The sequence below is a fragment of the Girardinichthys multiradiatus genome, chromosome 12, assembly GCF_021462225.1.
Source record: "Girardinichthys multiradiatus isolate DD_20200921_A chromosome 12, DD_fGirMul_XY1, whole genome shotgun sequence".
Classification (NCBI taxonomy): Eukaryota; Metazoa; Chordata; class Actinopteri; order Cyprinodontiformes; family Goodeidae; genus Girardinichthys; species Girardinichthys multiradiatus.
Window position 1 is genome coordinate 14509255 of NC_061805.1, and position 17028 is coordinate 14526282.

Here is a 17028-nt window from a genome sequence, read left to right on the forward strand (position 1 = left end):
ACTAAAGTTTAAATTTCATATATTAGATTACCACACTTCCCACACGCCTTTTGATTCAGTAAAGATATGATCCTTCTACATTGAAATTGTGAGATCATGTTAGCAATAATCTGAATGTAGTCATGCCATAGGGTATTATTTAATTAATAATAATAATAATTAACATACTTAATTTATGTAAATGATCCCTTTTTAAAAGAACTACCCTAAATATGTCCCAACTATTTCACATTCTAGAGGAAGCAGAAAAATATAAAGTGAGTGATGTAAAATCAGAGAATAAGAAACAGTGGAGGCTATATTATGTAACGAGCTCATTGCTATTAAATGATTTTTTTATTAAATAACCACAAACCTATTTTATTGAGATTGATGTGATAGACCAACAAAAAATAGAGCATAATTATGAGGTGGAGGAAAATAATACATGGTTTACAAGAGTTTTACAAATGAAAACTACCTGAGTCAGTACTTTGTAGAACCAAATGTTGTACCAGTTACAGCTGCAAGTTTTTTGGATTAGGTCTCCATCAGGTTTGCCCATCTAGACACCGAAGTATCTGCCTGGTTTTTTTTTTTTGCATCTTGCCGCAGATTCTCAAAAGGATTTAGGTCTGGACATTAACTGGGCCGATCTAACAAACATGATCTAAACCAGCTGTGTGGCTGCGTCTTGCCAGTGTATATTTTCAGATGATGAATTGAACAGTGCTCCTTGAGACGCTCATAGCTTTAGATGTTTTATAGTGCCCTAAACTTATTTTATCTCTGACCCGTTTCCTTTGGTCTACATGTTTGTTTACCAATGTTCTCAAACCTCCGAGGCCACCACAGAGCAGCTGGATTTATACTGGGAACCAGTTACACACAGGTTCACTTGTTAGGTGACTTCTGAAGGCAGCTGGTTGCACTGGATTTTAATTTTGGAGAATCAGAGTAAAGGGAGCTGAACACAAATGCAAGGAACACATTTGAGATTTTTATTTGTAAAACATTTTGTGATGTGGGTTTCCTTTCATTTCACAGTTATGCTTTGCACTACTTTTATGCTGTCCATCACATAACATTCCAATAAAATCCATTAAGGTATTTGGTTTAATGTGACAATATATGGAAAAGTTATAGCATTATGTACAATTATTTTATGCAGTCTACATTTACCTGTAACTTTTTTTGTAAGACTGCGGTCAGAAAGCCATTGTATGGCTCCTGTTCATGCAGCGAAGCTACCATGCTGATCAGTAAATTTCCTGCAGGAAAGTAAACGTTCCTTTGTTCTCCATCGATTTCCACTGACCTTCTCCACTCCGCCACAGCAGGGGGAAGCAAGAGTAAAAGCCGGCACTTTCTTAAATTCCCCCGACTCACAAACACGTCCTCAACTCCACTGGGTTCAATCTGCATATCTCTACATCAATGGCTAATGTGGCCCTTTTAATTGCCTTGCAAAAAGCTTCAGATCGACCTGCACTCAAATGTTTGTAAAGACTGCTGACGTGGCTAAGTGCTGGACATGTGTCTTAAGTGTCCCCCAGGTGGTACTATAGCTTTAAAATAAAAATAAAAAAGGACAAGCACGTAAACACGGCAGACTGTTGATCCTGGATGTCCAGTGCTGGTGTTAGCAGATCCTAGCAGACAACTTGCTGGGGGTTGGCACAAAAGTGTGAAAACAGAGGGAGGGACATTGGGGGGTGGGGATCACCCTCTTAGAGCTGGTGGGGGGTAACAGATGTAGATGAAACAGCCCCGAAAAGGAAAGCGGCAGTCAGCCTTCATAAAGCTGATGGAGTATAAAGCCAAATGGAGAGGAACTGGTGGAGACTGGGTGGAACAACAAAGCTCAAGCTAACAGCTACCACTGCTGGGGGGTTCAAACGAGGACAACCGACTGTGGAGATCTGACATCACACCAAGGCATCAGAGTAAAACAAGGCTCACACATCGTAACAAATATGATCAGACAACAGAAGCCAAAAAGCTTTTTGAATTGGTAAAATTCATTTAAACTGTTAAGCTTGTTCACAGAAAAATCTTGTAAAGTGATCAACTGCTTATAGACAACAAACTACAATGTCATCAGTCCTGATAGCTCATATGCAATAATTTAGAATAATCTCTCCAATGAGGCTTGTCAAAAAGTACTTTTTGAAAATGTTAATCAACGAGAAGTTTGTTTCTCACAGGAGATTGGTGTATGAATGTGTGCTCGTTTATGAGTGCGATTGGGTGAATGTGGCTCTAAAACGCTTTGAGTGGTTGGTATGAGTGGAAAAGCATTTTATAAATTTGTGTTTGATTACACAAAGACGTGATTCACAGGCAAGGCAACAAAATGTGAGTTGAGATAAACCTCCTGAAACATTGTGGCCTCCACGGTGAGCCATTGCCATTTTGATCTAAGGCTAATTTCTTCTCACTCAGATATCATCAAATATACAGGAAGTGATCACAAAACAAGGCACAATTATGCATTTCAAGGTGAAGTCCTTTTAGTTATAGCAAAAACTACAACCGATCGTTGCAATAACCCTCATGAAGCAAACGCAGAAACAATACCTGGTGCCTCTAAAACGTTTCAGACCTGACTCTGATTTTGAATCTTAAAAAGCTGTCTTGAAAGAATAAAAGCTGGCAGCAGAATTTAACCTCCCTCTGAATAGTTTGTGCAATTAAGCCTGTTGTTTTTTATGATACACATTGCAAAGACATAGAAAAAAAAAAAAAAAATAAGGATAAAATAAAGACAGGAGAATCAAAGTTGGGATGAATGTTTCAGCCGACTGGGATATCTGGATGGAGTGTGGTACCATGAATTTGAGAAGTAACAAAAAGTGTACAGAGGTGCTGAACGAAACTCATTCAGAGGCACTAAACGTCATCAATGCACCACTGTCCCTTAAAAGTGCTGTTTCATGTTTTGGATAAGAAAATGCAGGAAAACTGATGACTTCATTTCAGTCCTCACTGGATTCCTCTGAGTTGTCTATGTCTGCATTATCTGATGAAGCCTTGGTGTGCTGCTCCCAGCCTCGGGCCTGAGCGATCACAGCAGGGGGCATGAGTGCAACACAGGCAGCCAGGCCAGAGACATGCTCTCTAAATTCAGTCTCGTTTTCCCACTCTCCTGTGTCTGTGTTGTACACGTGAACGTACTTCATCCTGTTGCCTTTATCGTGGGAGCGCCCGCACAAGACGTAGATGCGGCTGTCCAGCACAGCTATGCCGGGTTCTCCATGTCCAGATGGGAGGGGGGTCAATAAAGACCAAGAGTTTGCTGTGGGGTCAAAGCATGCTACCTGAAAAAAAAAAACAAAATAAAAGAGTAAACCATGAATGAGTAAGTTATTCAAATAACTGTTTAAACTGTAAGAATCCCTGACTCGAACAGTAATTCACATTGTGAAGTGTAAAACGTTATGCACAAATAAAAAAATAAAAAAAGCAAGGAAAACATCTCCGTCTGTAGTAAACAGCTGTGATGACTCATGACATACCTGCAGGACATCACGCCGATATCCACTATCATCATTACTACCTCCGATGACGTACGCGCGCCCATTCACAGCGGCCATGCCGTGCCACGCCCGCTCCAATGGCCCCTCTGCGCACGCTGTCCAGTGATTGGGTGCAGGGTCAAAACAGTAGGTCTCTCTAAGGTACGCCATTCCTCGACGGCCACATGTTATATAAATCCTGCCGTCTACCACCGCTCCAGCGTGAGCATACACCTGGACGGAAGGTTTGACCAACATTTAAGGAAAAAAGTCAACAAAAGTCAAGAAAAGGGGAACAGAGCATTTATAGCAGGTAAGTATATAGCACCACCATGTGGGCAATAGGAATACTACACGTATTTTGCCCAGATACACGCCTTGCAAGAGTATTCATAACCCTATGGAAGTTTTAATATTTCGTCATGTTCCACTAACCTCACAGTATTTCATTAGGATATTATGTGATAAAGTAACACAAAGTAGTATATAACTATGAAGCCAGTACACCTCCAGAAGTTACCTTATTAATAATTAGGGTCCATCTATGTGTAATTTAATCCAACTGTTTTATGAAGGCCATCCACCGGAACTGCCAGGCCTGGGCAAGGACAGTATTAATCAGAGAAGCACCCAAGAGGCCATAATAACTTTGGAGTTGCTGCAGAGATTCACAGCTCAGGTTGGTGAATTTGACGGTGGAAACTAGTTGTGTACAAATCAGGCCTTCATGGAAGAGTGGAATAAAGAAAACCATTGGATGTCCGGTTCATAGTTTTCCACAAGCCATATAGGGAACACAGTATGTGGAAAAAGGTTCAAAATCCAACATTTCGGTGGACATGCAAAACACTGCGTGTGCTGGAAAAGCAACATTGTCCCAACAGTGAAACACAGCAGTGGCAACGTCATGTGCTTTAGCAGGAACAGGGAATCTGGTCAGAGTTGATGGAAAGATGGATGCAGTTAAATGCAGGAGAATCCTTGAATATCACTTGTTATAGGCAACACCAGGGAAGTCCTTTGGTCTGCTTGTTTGGTCCGGAGCAAAAGCAGACTTATTTTTTTTGTTTGGTGTGGTTTGCTTTCACATTGTAGATTTTGCAAGTGAACTATAACTTATAAATAAAGCCACCTAATAGGGTGAATACGAACCAGCCCCGGTTCATATTCACACCATTAGTGAACCGCACCAGAGTCCGTTTGGAAGCGGACTGAGACCACCTCAAAAAGTGGCTCTTGGTCCGGTTGTTTGGTCCGGACCAGGGTTTGATTAGGGAGTATTCACATTTGCACAACGGGTCTGGACCAAGGGGGGAAACGAACTCTGATTCGCTAAAATCAGACCAAAAGTAGCAGGTGGGAATACACACTAGGACATGAGAGTAGGATAGAGATTCACCTTCCAGCAATCAAAGTGCTTTTACACTACAGACACATTCAACCACCCAAACGCACCAGTCATACACCGAGCTGCCTGCACCAATCAGCAGGCAACTCGGGGTTAAGTTCCTTGCCCAGGGGCACATTTACATGTGACAGAGGAGGAAGCTGGAATAAAACCCACAACTCTCAGATTGCAAGACAACTAAACTCCCTGTTGAACCATTGTCAGCGTTAGGTATGTATCACTTAACTTCCAGTTCACAGTAATGCACTGATTGGTGTTGTTTTTCCACACAATACTGATGTTTCCAGATGGAACGTGACAGTGTGAAAACGTTCAGAGGGTGTGAATAATTTTGCAGGCTGCTGTATTTTAAATTCTTACTTCTTTCCTCATCGGAGCAACAAACTCCCACTTGTTGGTGCTCGGGTCGTAGCGCTCCACGGAATCCAGCTCACTCCTGTAATCACGCCCACCGATGGCATAAATATGGCCGCCCACCACACAAACGCAGTGGTCGGCATGTTGCTTCTGCAGAGGCTGGATGGAGCACCAGCTGTTGTGACGAGGGTCATATCTAAAAAAAGCAAAGTCTCAGAGGAGGGACTCCAACTCCAGAGATGAAATCTGAATAAACTAGATTAGATCTGTGGGGAAATAAGAGCTAATTTGGGATCAAACCACCTAATCTTTATTAGGAGATGAGCTGGTTTTCAAAGTTAATTTTTTCTAATACAGAAAACGTAATGTGATTTAACAAATCCTTTCTCACCTCCAGCAACGACTCTCTGCACGAAAGCCACTGTTGTTCTTATCTCCTCCAATAAGGTAAACAAAGTTGTTAAGCACGGCGATGCCCTGGTTGGACATTCGAGGAGCGTGAGCTGCTTGGAGAGTTCTCCACTCACTCCAGCTTGGGTGGTACACCTGGAACATGTGCTCTGCATCTACAAAGGAGCTGGAGCTGAACATCCCCCCAAAACCAAGGATACAGTGGAAGATGGATCGTGGCTGAGTGAGGTGGCTCTGCAGGACGGGCTGCCACAACTCATGTTCGTGGTATCTTAGGGCCGCTGAAATGGAGTCCTTCAGCGGACATGAGTCCAGTCTGCTGTGGAGTCTCTGCAACACTTCCTTCTCAATTAGGCTGAACCGGACCGCATCAAGCATCCTGAAGTTGTCCTTTGAGTTAAAATGGGCAAAAACAGTTAACTTCAATGCAGATGTTTTATTAAATCATAAGGCCCTATAGATGATAAAAGACGCATGTAGAATCAAAACACACCTTTTGACTGACCTGTAAGTCAACCTGGTCAGTTTCCACCTCCTCAGGGCTGTAGTGATAGTGAAGTGCAGCCTCGTACACCTCATTCTCACTGGCCACCTGAAGCTCATCACTGCTCAGCACCATGAAGACATCCTCCTCAGGGAGTTGGCGGTAAACGTCTGTCCGAGACAAAGTCTGAATGTTCCTGAGGATGTACGAGTGGACCTTGGCTTTGAGATGTTCAAGTCCATAGACATCAGCCAAGTGAAGGACCTCTAAAATGTTGCTCTCATCCAGCCAGGAGAACAGGAAGTCACAGCAGAAGCTGATGACATTTTCAAGCTGTTAAAAAGAAGAAGTTTTAGTTGAACTCAACAACGTTTACTGACTGACTCAACCAAGCATACCTGAAAGAGCGTTGCAGCTATCAGAATCTCCTGAACATTCTCCAGGTCTAACTCGATCTCAGAAGTGTAGATGTAATCGAGAATTTTTTTCATGGCTGTGTAGGATACTCCTTGAATAGGAATCTCATCCTGCTGCATTTCACGCAGGCCTCCAGCAAACATGCCCCTAGTGGAGAAAGTTTAAACGTGGTTTAATCTGGTCAAAGTGCAGCCCCAAAGTCAGAATTCTGTCTGAAGTCTATGAGGAGGATTAACTTGATTAATCAGGTTCAATTTCATTCATTTAGATTGTGTTATTCATATCCAATAAATATATTTTGACACGAGGACCTGTTTGGGTTGTAAAGTGCCAAGAGATTATGCTTGTTATAGATCGGCACTAAATAAATAAGACGAACTGAAGATGTACTTGGCTAGTATGTACTATCCAATACAGATTAAAATCCGAGAAGCAAACATACAAAGCATAACTGGCTGTTCATTGCAGTTGCTGCACCTGGCAGCTTTTAATAGGACCAGTTCTGTTTAGAGACGCACTGATCAGAATTTTAGTTGCCGATTTCCGATCTCAGTTTTTTGTTCTAATTTTATATGTTTTATCTTAAAAGAACTAAGAAGCTATAAGAGCACCATTAAATCTTATTGTTTTTGTAGCCTTCCTGATATCTGCTAAAACCTGTTCTGTGGCGCAGGCATAGAAAATACCGCTTCCTTTTAAATATCTTGAGCTTTATCATGCCTTACATCTCAGTCTATCCTCTGACATCATGTTCAAGACCTCACTGATATTAGAAATAACTAAAATTGAACCTTCTTCCCTCAGTAACAGCCTTCACACTGAAGAGTGCTGTTATCAGAGCAAACTGGAAAGCGCTTAAGTATGGTGCATTTACTCATTGAAAAATGATCTGTTTTTTGACCTTCTGACCAGTTCAGGCATTGGTTTTCCAATTTAGCTAATTTCTCTTTACATCTCTGGTTCTATTCTGAGACAAAATTTCTCAATTTCCTTATTTGTCCTGGACCAAAATTTGGTACTTATGGAGAAAGCTTGAGATTTACTGATACATAACTCATCCCAGAACCTGTTTCCCAGTCAAGGGATTAATCAAACCCACTTACTGTGGGTTTGATTAATCCCTTGACAAATGTGTGTCTAGAAACAGTCACTATCTGCAGGTCGGACATCTGATGTGTTCATTTTATAAATGCTTTGAGTTGTTAGAGATATTGCTAACTCTACAACTGCAGTTGATGACCCACTGTACAATCACATATTCGGTGAGTTGTACGAGGAAACGTAGGCTGTATACTGCACAGACTATAAATGTATAACCACTGAAATCTGATCCGATCTAACGTTACCTATACAATACTGTACTAACATGTACAACTGAAAACTCATTGTACTGAATCAGTGAAAGGCAGCTGAAGAATTGACATTTGCTACTTTTGAAAAAAGTTTTTTTATATATACATTTTTTGTTTGGATTTCACAAGAACTGACCCAAACGTTCCCTGATAAACAAAGTGCGCAGCATTATGAAAGACTCCAACCATGCCAGACAGAAACTCTTTTCCCTCCTGCATTTAGACAAGAGGTACAGAAGGTCTGAATTACTCCTTCACGTTTTCTATGTGAAGTAATAATTAGGAAGTAATATTAACATTTTGGAGTCGCCAAACCAGAGACCCGACCTGAATCTGATTGAGAATCTGTAGAGGGAGACAAAGATTAGGGTGATGGCAAAGACCCGGAGCTCATCACCAATAAAGATAAATTACCAAAATACCAGCGAAAAAACACAAAAAGCCAATATTAAGAATGGTTTGATTACTGATTGTAAAGGTTTTACCACCTTTATTGTGGGATATTTCGCATACAATTCAAATGAAAAACAAATGTATCGAATAATGAAAAATGAAAGGCAGCAATAACCCAGTTGTATACATGTACACAGCCTTAAACTAATTCTTTGTTGAAACACAATTTGATCACTTTCACAATTGAGTCTTAACATCAATCATAGGCAGTCTTACTTCAGTGAATCTACCCTGGTAGGAGATTACTGACATTTGGTCATTTGATTACTGATACCTGATGCTCAACTCATAGTTTGCAGAGAGGTTAAACCTAAAAACAGTCACCAATGACTGAAGAAAATATGGAACAACAGTTACATGACCTAAAGTGGAAATTTCTGCAAAAAAGACTGAAACTACTCAAGGAAGCAACAACAACACTTAAGGAGATGCAGCAATTTACAAAAAGAGCTGGATGTGTACCATGACAACAATGTCTGCATATGTCTGGATTGAAGGGTAGGGCTGCAAGACACCATTCTTTTATTTCCTAGTGAAAACACCCAGGCCTGGGCAAAATATCCTAAATATTGTGGGAGAATGTGTTATGGACTGATGAAACCAAACTGGAACATTTGTGCCATAACTCCAAATGGTATGTCTGGTACAAAAACACAGTGGCACTGAGTGAAAGAACACCATACCAACAGGCGAGCAAAATTGGTGGCAGCATCATGCTCTGGGGTTATTTTTCTTCAAAAGCAGATGTTTGTATCAATGTGGAAGAAGCTAAGAAAAGTCCTGACAGTTTTGACCCCAATCCTTCAGGTGTCTGTTTGAAAGCTGAAGAAGCATCACTGAGAGCCCAAGCATACATCCAAATCAACAAAACAATCGTGACATCATGAGAGGAAAGCCGAAGTTTTGGAACGGCCGAGACGGAAATCAGATAAAAAAGGAAAGAATTGTCAGAAAATCAGGAGTCTTTCTGCATGGACTTTGCATGTTACCCCATGTATGCATGGGTTCTCTCCGGGTACTCTGGCTCCCTCGCACAGTCACATGACTGTTGGATTAATTAGTTTCTCTAAATTGCCCTCAAGTAAGAGAAGGCGTGCATGATTTTTGTCCTGAGTGTCTCTGTGTACCCTGCCTCTCGCCCCATGACAGCTGGAGATAGGCTGCCCCCCCTGGACTCTGCACCACAGTCATTGTGTCTAATGATGTTAGGCTGCAGACTTCTGCAATATCTGATCAGCTTGCATTATGCATTGTGAACTCTATTGTAGAACAGAAAAAAGATTACAATTTTATAGCAAACCAGATATGTTAAAAAAATAAATAAATACTGAAAAGTGCAAGGCTATTCAGTCTTGGCCCCAATTGAGGTTTTCACAAAATAAGTTTATTTAAAGTACCTGTAAGAGTTTTTAGGAAAGTACCTAAAATTCTCGCATGTGACACTCATTAAAAGAAGCTAAATCAAAAAGGAAAGCAAGAGTAAAGCTGCAGCCAACGCTTCTGTGAGTCGTACCTGAAATAATCACAAGAGGCAGCCAGAAGTACACGGTGGGCTTGGATGGACCGACCCTCCACCAGCAGCACAACATCGGACAGGGTTCCGCTCTGTCTCAGGGTGTGGATGCCGTCCATCAAGCTGGGGAAGTGAGTCCAACTCTTGAACATCTGTCGGTCCGGACGACCCGAGGAGCCAGCCTGTCTAACCGAACAAATCAGCTCCCGTCCGTTCTCAGCCATTATAAACCAGTGACCTTTAGGTTTCATCCCTTTCACCTGCCTGGCAGCACCATAATGCGGTTGTTTCACAGCTGGACGCGGACTGCTAACAAACAGGAAGAGGAGGTCCAGCTAGAGACATATGAGAGCTGATTTTTGATGTGTCATTTGACAGGCGATGCACACAGTTTCCCCCGGTTTAAGATACAGAGCTGTAGAAAACATAAAAGTACAACAATAAATACCTGCTGCCGTCAAACTGTTAGCTGTTCTCCTGATGCTAAGCTAGTAGTTACGTGTTATACAAGCTAAAAACAGGTTAGCCTGCAGGCTGCTGTAACGCTCTGTGTAACAAAACACTTCAAAACTGTACCAGGATTAATAGGCAGAAACGTTGCCGTGTCATTAAAGAAAAAAGCCGCTCTGAAACAGTAGCTTAAACAGAAAATACTTGCTTATAATACAGGAAGGATGATTTCTTCCTGACAGGTCAAAACAAGTTTGTTTATATTTTTAGTGTTGCGTTGAAAGCTCAAACGCCATTGGTCTGTCATCGTCCGGCCCAGTTTTTCTGCTCGAGCCAATCACATCGCGCTGACTTTTGGGAAGCGAATCACATTTTTTCAAAGCAGTTTTGTTGCCTGCACAACCTTTGGCCCCTTAGACATGCTATTACGAAAAAAAACAACAACAAAAAAACAACCAGTAATAGCAAAACAAACAGAAAATGATCTGGAAATATTAAAGCACCATGTCAAGTCACCAGTCAGGAAGTTAAATCTTGGGTTTAAAATAGGTTTTCCAAATGGACCCATAGCATACGGCCAGTTTGGTTACGAATAAAACATGAAGGAAAATGTTTCATAAGATTCCACACAACATTTTGCTTATATAGCAACAATCTCCACATTGTTGCATCTATATGCTCTTTTTGTAAAACTGAGCTAGAAGCCGTTTTCTTGTTAATGTCTTTTCGCTTTGAAATTTAGCAGAAGAATTTGTCACAATTACACCTGAAAACATAATTAGTAAACATTAATATGAGAACAAATTCATAGCTGACATAAATTTGATCAAAAAATCAAATTTTGATAATACCTTTCCCAGAACTAACCACCTTTTCCTGTAAAAGTCAACAAAAGTCATAATACATCATATCTATAAAAGTTTTATTTTTAAAATCTGACCTATTGACTTCATGTACCGATTGTCCTCTTTCCTGATTTGTTTTGTGGTGATTTATTTACACCTTTCATTATTTGTATACCCCTACATGTTTTTATAGCAGTGTAAGTTGCCTATTTTACTGTCTCTTTCATTTTCTGTTATGCTTTCTAAGTGAACATTTGTGCAATAAACATCGTGGAAAAAACACCGATTTTGTACATATTGAAATAGGATATTGGCATACTTTTTATTTGATTTTTACATTTGCAGGGCTGAATGCAGAGATGTGAATTTAATTAATTCTAGCTGTTGAACACAAGAGGGGGCTGTAAGATGCCCAGCTATTTTTATGGCGCCCTAATTTACTTTCCAGCCATTTAAATCCACCAGCACCAGAAGCTGAACGTAGCCTCTCGTAGATTTCCCTTGTTTCCTTGCAGTTTTGTTTTCATGATTTTCAACAATTTCTTTACATTTTACTGCAGCAACATTATGTTTTCCAGAGAAAGAGATTACACACAGTAAATAAGTTAAGACTGCAACACAAAACGAGTTTTAAATATGAAGATAATACACAGAAGTAAAATTTTTGATGTACAAAGAGATTTTTTCTCAAAATCATACATATTTGTCATTTTTGCCACTTTCACCCACAGCTGTTCTGTAAAGCTCTCTTATCTTTGTAAAAGGAGATTAGTGGACAAACAGCATCACAAACACCAATGAACACAGGAGACAGGTTAGAGATAAAGCTTTGTTATAGGTTTAAAGTAGGGTTAGGTTATAACAAAATATCTCAAGCTTTAAACATCTGACAGAGCATTGTTACGTCAATTATTTTAATTGTAGAATATAGCCCAACTTCAAACCTACAAAGCCATTTTAGGCATAGCTGCCCACCTACATGGCAGGCCACGGGAGGACAGCATTACTCAGTGAGGCAGCCAAGAGGAGCTGCAGATATTCACAGCTCAGGTACGAGAATCTGTTGGCATTTCACAAATCTGACATTTATGGAAAAGTGACAATTGTACAAAGAAAGTATATGGATGGTCTGATTTGTTTTCCAAAACCAATCTAGCAGAAACAGCACAAAATTGAGAACAAAGTACTGTGGTGAAATGAGAGCAAAACTGGAGCCTTTTGGCATACTTAAATAATGTTAAATGTGGAGTAAAAAGGAAAAAAAACAGGGGCATCAGAAAAGAAATGCAAACCATAGTAAAAAAATTTAAAAAAACCTGCATCCATCCTCTTCTACTAGTTTGCATGTTGGGTTTAACTCATAGAACCTCAATAAAATAAACTGGTTTTTAGATGTAAAGTGACAAAATGTAAACCTTCAGAGGGTGTGAATACATCTGCAATGCACTCTAAATCTTGTCTTTCTATCCACTGTTTTCCACATCACTATTAGCATCTTGATACATTTTCTGAGGCAGCTATGGTTGTTATGGCTTTTTCATACACACATATATAAATAACACTGGCTTTCATGTTGCTTAGGCTTTACAGCTCCATTCATCTTATGTTGAAACTTCAATTTGCACACATCATTTCTTGACAGCAGAGGGTTTTTTCCTCTCTCTGCTTCCATAAACACTGTTGAAATAATCTATCACTTGATCCATTTCCTGTCCGATGTACATTGCAGTGTGGCATGCAAGGAAAACTAAGAGGTAGGCAAGGAGCAGACTTTTCTTTTGCATGCAGATATGTTTTTGACAGGGAGTCACCAAACATTAGAGAGAAGTTCAGGTCTTTTCTTCCTGTATTGGTCACCGACCCTACCAAAAACATTCTATGCCACATAGCGGATAGATTGTAAAGCAGCAAATGATACCATGTATATTTGCACAATTCAACCATGTCTTTCTTTTTTTGTAAAAAAAAAAAAAAAACTTCATATATACATAGTTACAAAAATATTTATATTTCTCTTTTATGTTTCTGAAAAAAAAAAAAATTTATAGTAGAACCACAGCTAAATTCCTTGCTTGTGTCCACAAACTTGGCAAATAAAGCTGATTCTGTTCTGTTACTAGCTACTGTTTATCAAGCACTTGCAAACATTCTTGCACATGTTGCTGATTAGGGTTTCCTAATCACAGGTTGTTGTCTCAGGTAGTGTAAAAAAAAAAAAAACTGCTACAGTGGGCTTTGTTGGACCCCTATGTCACAAAAGGCCTGACTGATTTGGCCATTACCGAGAGTGCAGCATTCCAATGCATTAGCAGAGCATCACTTTCCATCAGCAGAGGGATGTGCAGAGGAGGTACAGCAGCCCATGGGACGGAAATGAAAAATGAATACAAAGTGGGCAGCATTTACAGAATGAGCTGTCAAGTTCTTCCACACAAAGACTTGAAAATGGAGGCTGGCAATAAGGGCTCACAGACAAACAGAATACTGCATCTCCAAACACAAGACCCAATCAAGTCTTTTAGTATTTTTAAACACTTATTAGCCTAAATACTTGGAGATTATTTTAAGAATCCATTTTTGAGCATCTGTAGAAAGGACAGGTACAGAAAATGTATATTGAGTATATTAAGCTTCTACAAGCAATGAAGCCCTGCAGCAGGATTTTATGAAAAAGTGAATGTACCAGCCGTGTACAACAAAATAGCCCCTGTTTGCTACATCTGATAAGAAAAGAAACTGGCAGCTGATTAGTTTGGGACAGCAGAGCACCAGCCGTGACAGTTGTCCTGCGTCCTTCTTCTCCTCTCTGTCATAGATGATTTTACTGCTGAAATTAAAAAACCAAAACAAAATCAGCTGTGATGTATAATATTGTTTAACAGAAATCTAGATAAATAGGATGTTTACAGTATATAAAGTACCAATGAAAGTTAACATTCATTCATCAATCAGAATGAGATTTAATGATGAAAATGCAAAAGGTTCATTCACCAGAATTGAATGATCATGCTAAACATTTCAGTTAAACAGGAATTCAGTGCAGAATTTTGAATTCATGGTGAATTTTCTCTCATCCAGGCATGGTCAAACATATACAAACAAACTCAAATATATGCATACACTTCTTCTAAAATATGGCCAACTGTCCTTTAGAGAACTGTGGAGACAATACGCACGTTTTGACTGCTTAAAAGTCAGCAACTATAAACTCAAACTGTTCTACATGAATCAGAATCAGAAAAGCTTTATTGCCAAGTACGTTTTTGGACATACAAGGAATTTGTTTTGGTGTAGTCGGTGCAATACAGTACAAATTAAACAGTATAAACATATCTACAATATAATATAAATATATGTGCACAGTTTTAAGTGAGTGAGAGTAAGTATAGAGCAGTATAAGATGCAAGAGCAATACAACAGTGCAGGTGATCATTGTGCAAGTAAAGCAGGAGTCCAAGCTGATGTAGGAAGTCACAGCCTCTGTGTACTTGTCCAGACTGTTGGTAGTAGTCCTGAATACATCCCAGTCTGTACAGCCTAAACACGCCTGGAGATTCTCCACGGCCTCACTGCTCCACTTCCTTGTCGTCCTCACCACAGGTTTGCAGAGCTTTAGTTTCTGCCTGTATGCAGGAATCAGGTGGACCATGATGTGGTCGGATTGGCCCAGTGCAGCACGTGGGACGGCGTGATAAGCGTCTCTGATGGTGGTGTAACAGTGATCCAGAATGTTGTCCTCTCTGGTCGGACATTTAATAAACTGTCTATATTTGGGGAGTTCGTGGGTCAGATTACCTTTGTTAAAGTCACCAACGACGATTACTAAGGAGTCCGGGTTGGTCCGCTCCACACTCAGTATCTGGTCGGCGAGCATGCGCTGTGTGACCTGCACGTTAGCTTGCGGCGGGATGTAAACACCGACTAGGATGAACGAAGCGAACTCACGGGGGGAATAGAAAGGCTTACAGTTTATGATGAAGGCTTCCAGGTCTGGAGAACAGTGCTGCTGAATCACTGTCACGTCGTTGCACCAACCACTGTTGAGGTAGAAACAGATTCCTCCACCTTTCGCTTTGCCGGAGAGTTCCGTGTCTCTGTCCGCTCTGTAGAGCTGGAATCCTGCCAGCTGCAGCGCAGAGTCCGGTATTAATCCACACAGCCACGTCTCCGTGAAGCACAAAACTGCCGATGAATAAAAGTCCCTGTTTTTCCCCAACAGCAGTTGTAGTTCCTCCATTTTGTTGGGAAGTGAGCGCAGGTTAGAGAGAAATATTCCAGGTAACGGTGTTCGTAGTCCACGCTGGCGAAGACGTACCAGCACCCCAACCCGTTTCCCTCTCTTCCGGCGTTTCACCGCGTGAACAAAGGTGAGCGGAACCTTTAACCAGAATGTCCAAACATTCCAGAGCAGTAGGCAGAAAAGTTGGAAATAACTCCTCTGGTGTAGTAGCCCTGATGTTCATGAGTTCTTCTCTGGTGAGAGAGCTCCGGGTACCATCACAGAAGACCATTTTAAAGCAAAAAACAAAACAAAACAATGCGCACCAACACGCCGAGGCGACCATCTGCGGCGCCATCTTGGATCTAGATGAACATGCCAAATGTCTTCTGTAAGGTTTATAGTCAGAGAAGACAAAGATTGAATGAGAAGACGTTTTATTGAGGTTGTTAAGGTAAGGCTTTCATACCAAAGGAGAATTTACCTGCTGTCAAGCATGGTGGTGTTATCATCATGCTGAGGGTCTGCTTAGCTGCAAGTGGTATGGGTGCTTTGCAAAGAGTGCATGGAATAATAAGCACAGAACTACCTTGAATGTCTTTTGGGTGTACCAATAGGACAATGATCCCAAACCTACATTAAAGCTGATTTTGGAATTGATAATGCAGGCTAACACTGAGCCTCAGGAAGGGCCCAAACCTCGACCCCATTAAAAAATTTGCAATGCTTGTTTAAAACCGTGTCTGTGTCAAGAAATTAAATAAATAGTAGAATTTTTGAATCATGCTGCTAGCTTGCTGCAAATAGTGTCTAGTTTCCCTGGTACTCTCTTAAGCACACCTATTGGGAATTCAAGTATATATTTGAGCTTGTATGTATAACTTTTACCATGTGTGAATTAAAGAAAATCAACAATAAATGTAAACTTGTGCAATCAACTGTTGTTTTTAAAACTCATAGAAGCTGTTTGTTGTACAATCACTCGACCCTGATAAAAGAATGGTCCAAATGCATTATTAAAAGCTCAAAATTAATATGCATGCACGGCCATGAAGAGTGTATGTCAAGTTTACACCTTCAATGTAAAAAATAGAACATGTTTCCTTGTTTGCATAATCTGGAGAATAGGCAAATGTGAACTGCACGTCAAATCCTAAATGTATGGCTCATAAAAGAGCAGGAGCAGTACGCAGTAAACTGTGTGTACTTTATCACACATACCACCCACCCTATGATTCACAAGATGAAAGGATCGTTTTAAGTGACTTAGATGCAGATGTGGCATACGATATTTTCCAAGTGCAGTGGGGTGATTGTGAAGGGAAGTAATCAATTTTCCTCCAGGCCAAAGTCTTGCAAACACAGCAACTTCCAGCCCAGCCAGCAACTCCAAGACAGCAGCCACCAGGAGACTCAGAGCTTAAACCTAAATGGGAATTTATGCTGCCTCTTTATATTTATTCTACTTGATTCTGTGAGAATATTTTCTTGGACAACACAGTGTGATTATTTGGAGAAATAATTAGAAAATAGTTGTCTGTGTTCAGCAAGAAAACATGTTGCTTCAAATTAAATAGAAAATAGCTGACATTTGTTGCTTGACCATAATGTCAGCTCCCAAA

The 17028-nt window shown here is 40.5% G+C and overlaps 1 protein-coding gene across 2 annotated transcripts; it reads right to left on the bottom strand.

The window, feature by feature from the left end:
• Positions 1 to 957: 957 nt before the first annotated feature.
• klhl22 (kelch-like family member 22) lies at positions 958 to 10611 on the bottom strand. 2 transcript variants are annotated; one of them, XM_047381245.1, is made up of 8 exons: positions 10469 to 10611; positions 9893 to 10307; positions 6556 to 6721; positions 6179 to 6490; positions 5654 to 6063; positions 5266 to 5458; positions 3498 to 3731; positions 958 to 3299 (listed from the first exon to the last, which is right to left on the bottom strand). In XM_047381245.1, the coding sequence occupies exons 2-8, from the start codon at positions 10141 to 10143 to the stop codon at positions 2958 to 2960; spliced, it is 1908 nt and encodes a 635-aa protein (XP_047237201.1). In that variant the 5' UTR covers positions 10144 to 10307; positions 10469 to 10611; the 3' UTR covers positions 958 to 2957. The 2 variants fall into 2 exon arrangements, with proteins under 2 accessions (XP_047237201.1, XP_047237199.1); XM_047381243.1 differs by having other exon boundaries at positions 6167 to 6490.
• Positions 10612 to 17028: the final 6417 nt, after the last annotated feature.

Bases quoted from the DNA above. Each gene is read 5' to 3' on its own strand.
- klhl22 (XM_047381243.1), bottom strand. From the start codon at position 10,143: ATGAAACCTAAAGGTCACTGGTTTATAATGGCTGAGAACGGACGGGAG. The intron at 6,722-9,892 runs GTACGACTCACA...TTTCTCCACTAG, and splicing joins GCCTCTTGTGATTATTTCAG to GGGCATGTTTGCTGGAGGCC. The intron at 3,732-5,265 runs GTAAGAATTTAA...CCTTCCGTCCAG, and splicing joins TTGCTCCGATGAGGAAAGAA to GTGTATGCTCACGCTGGAGC.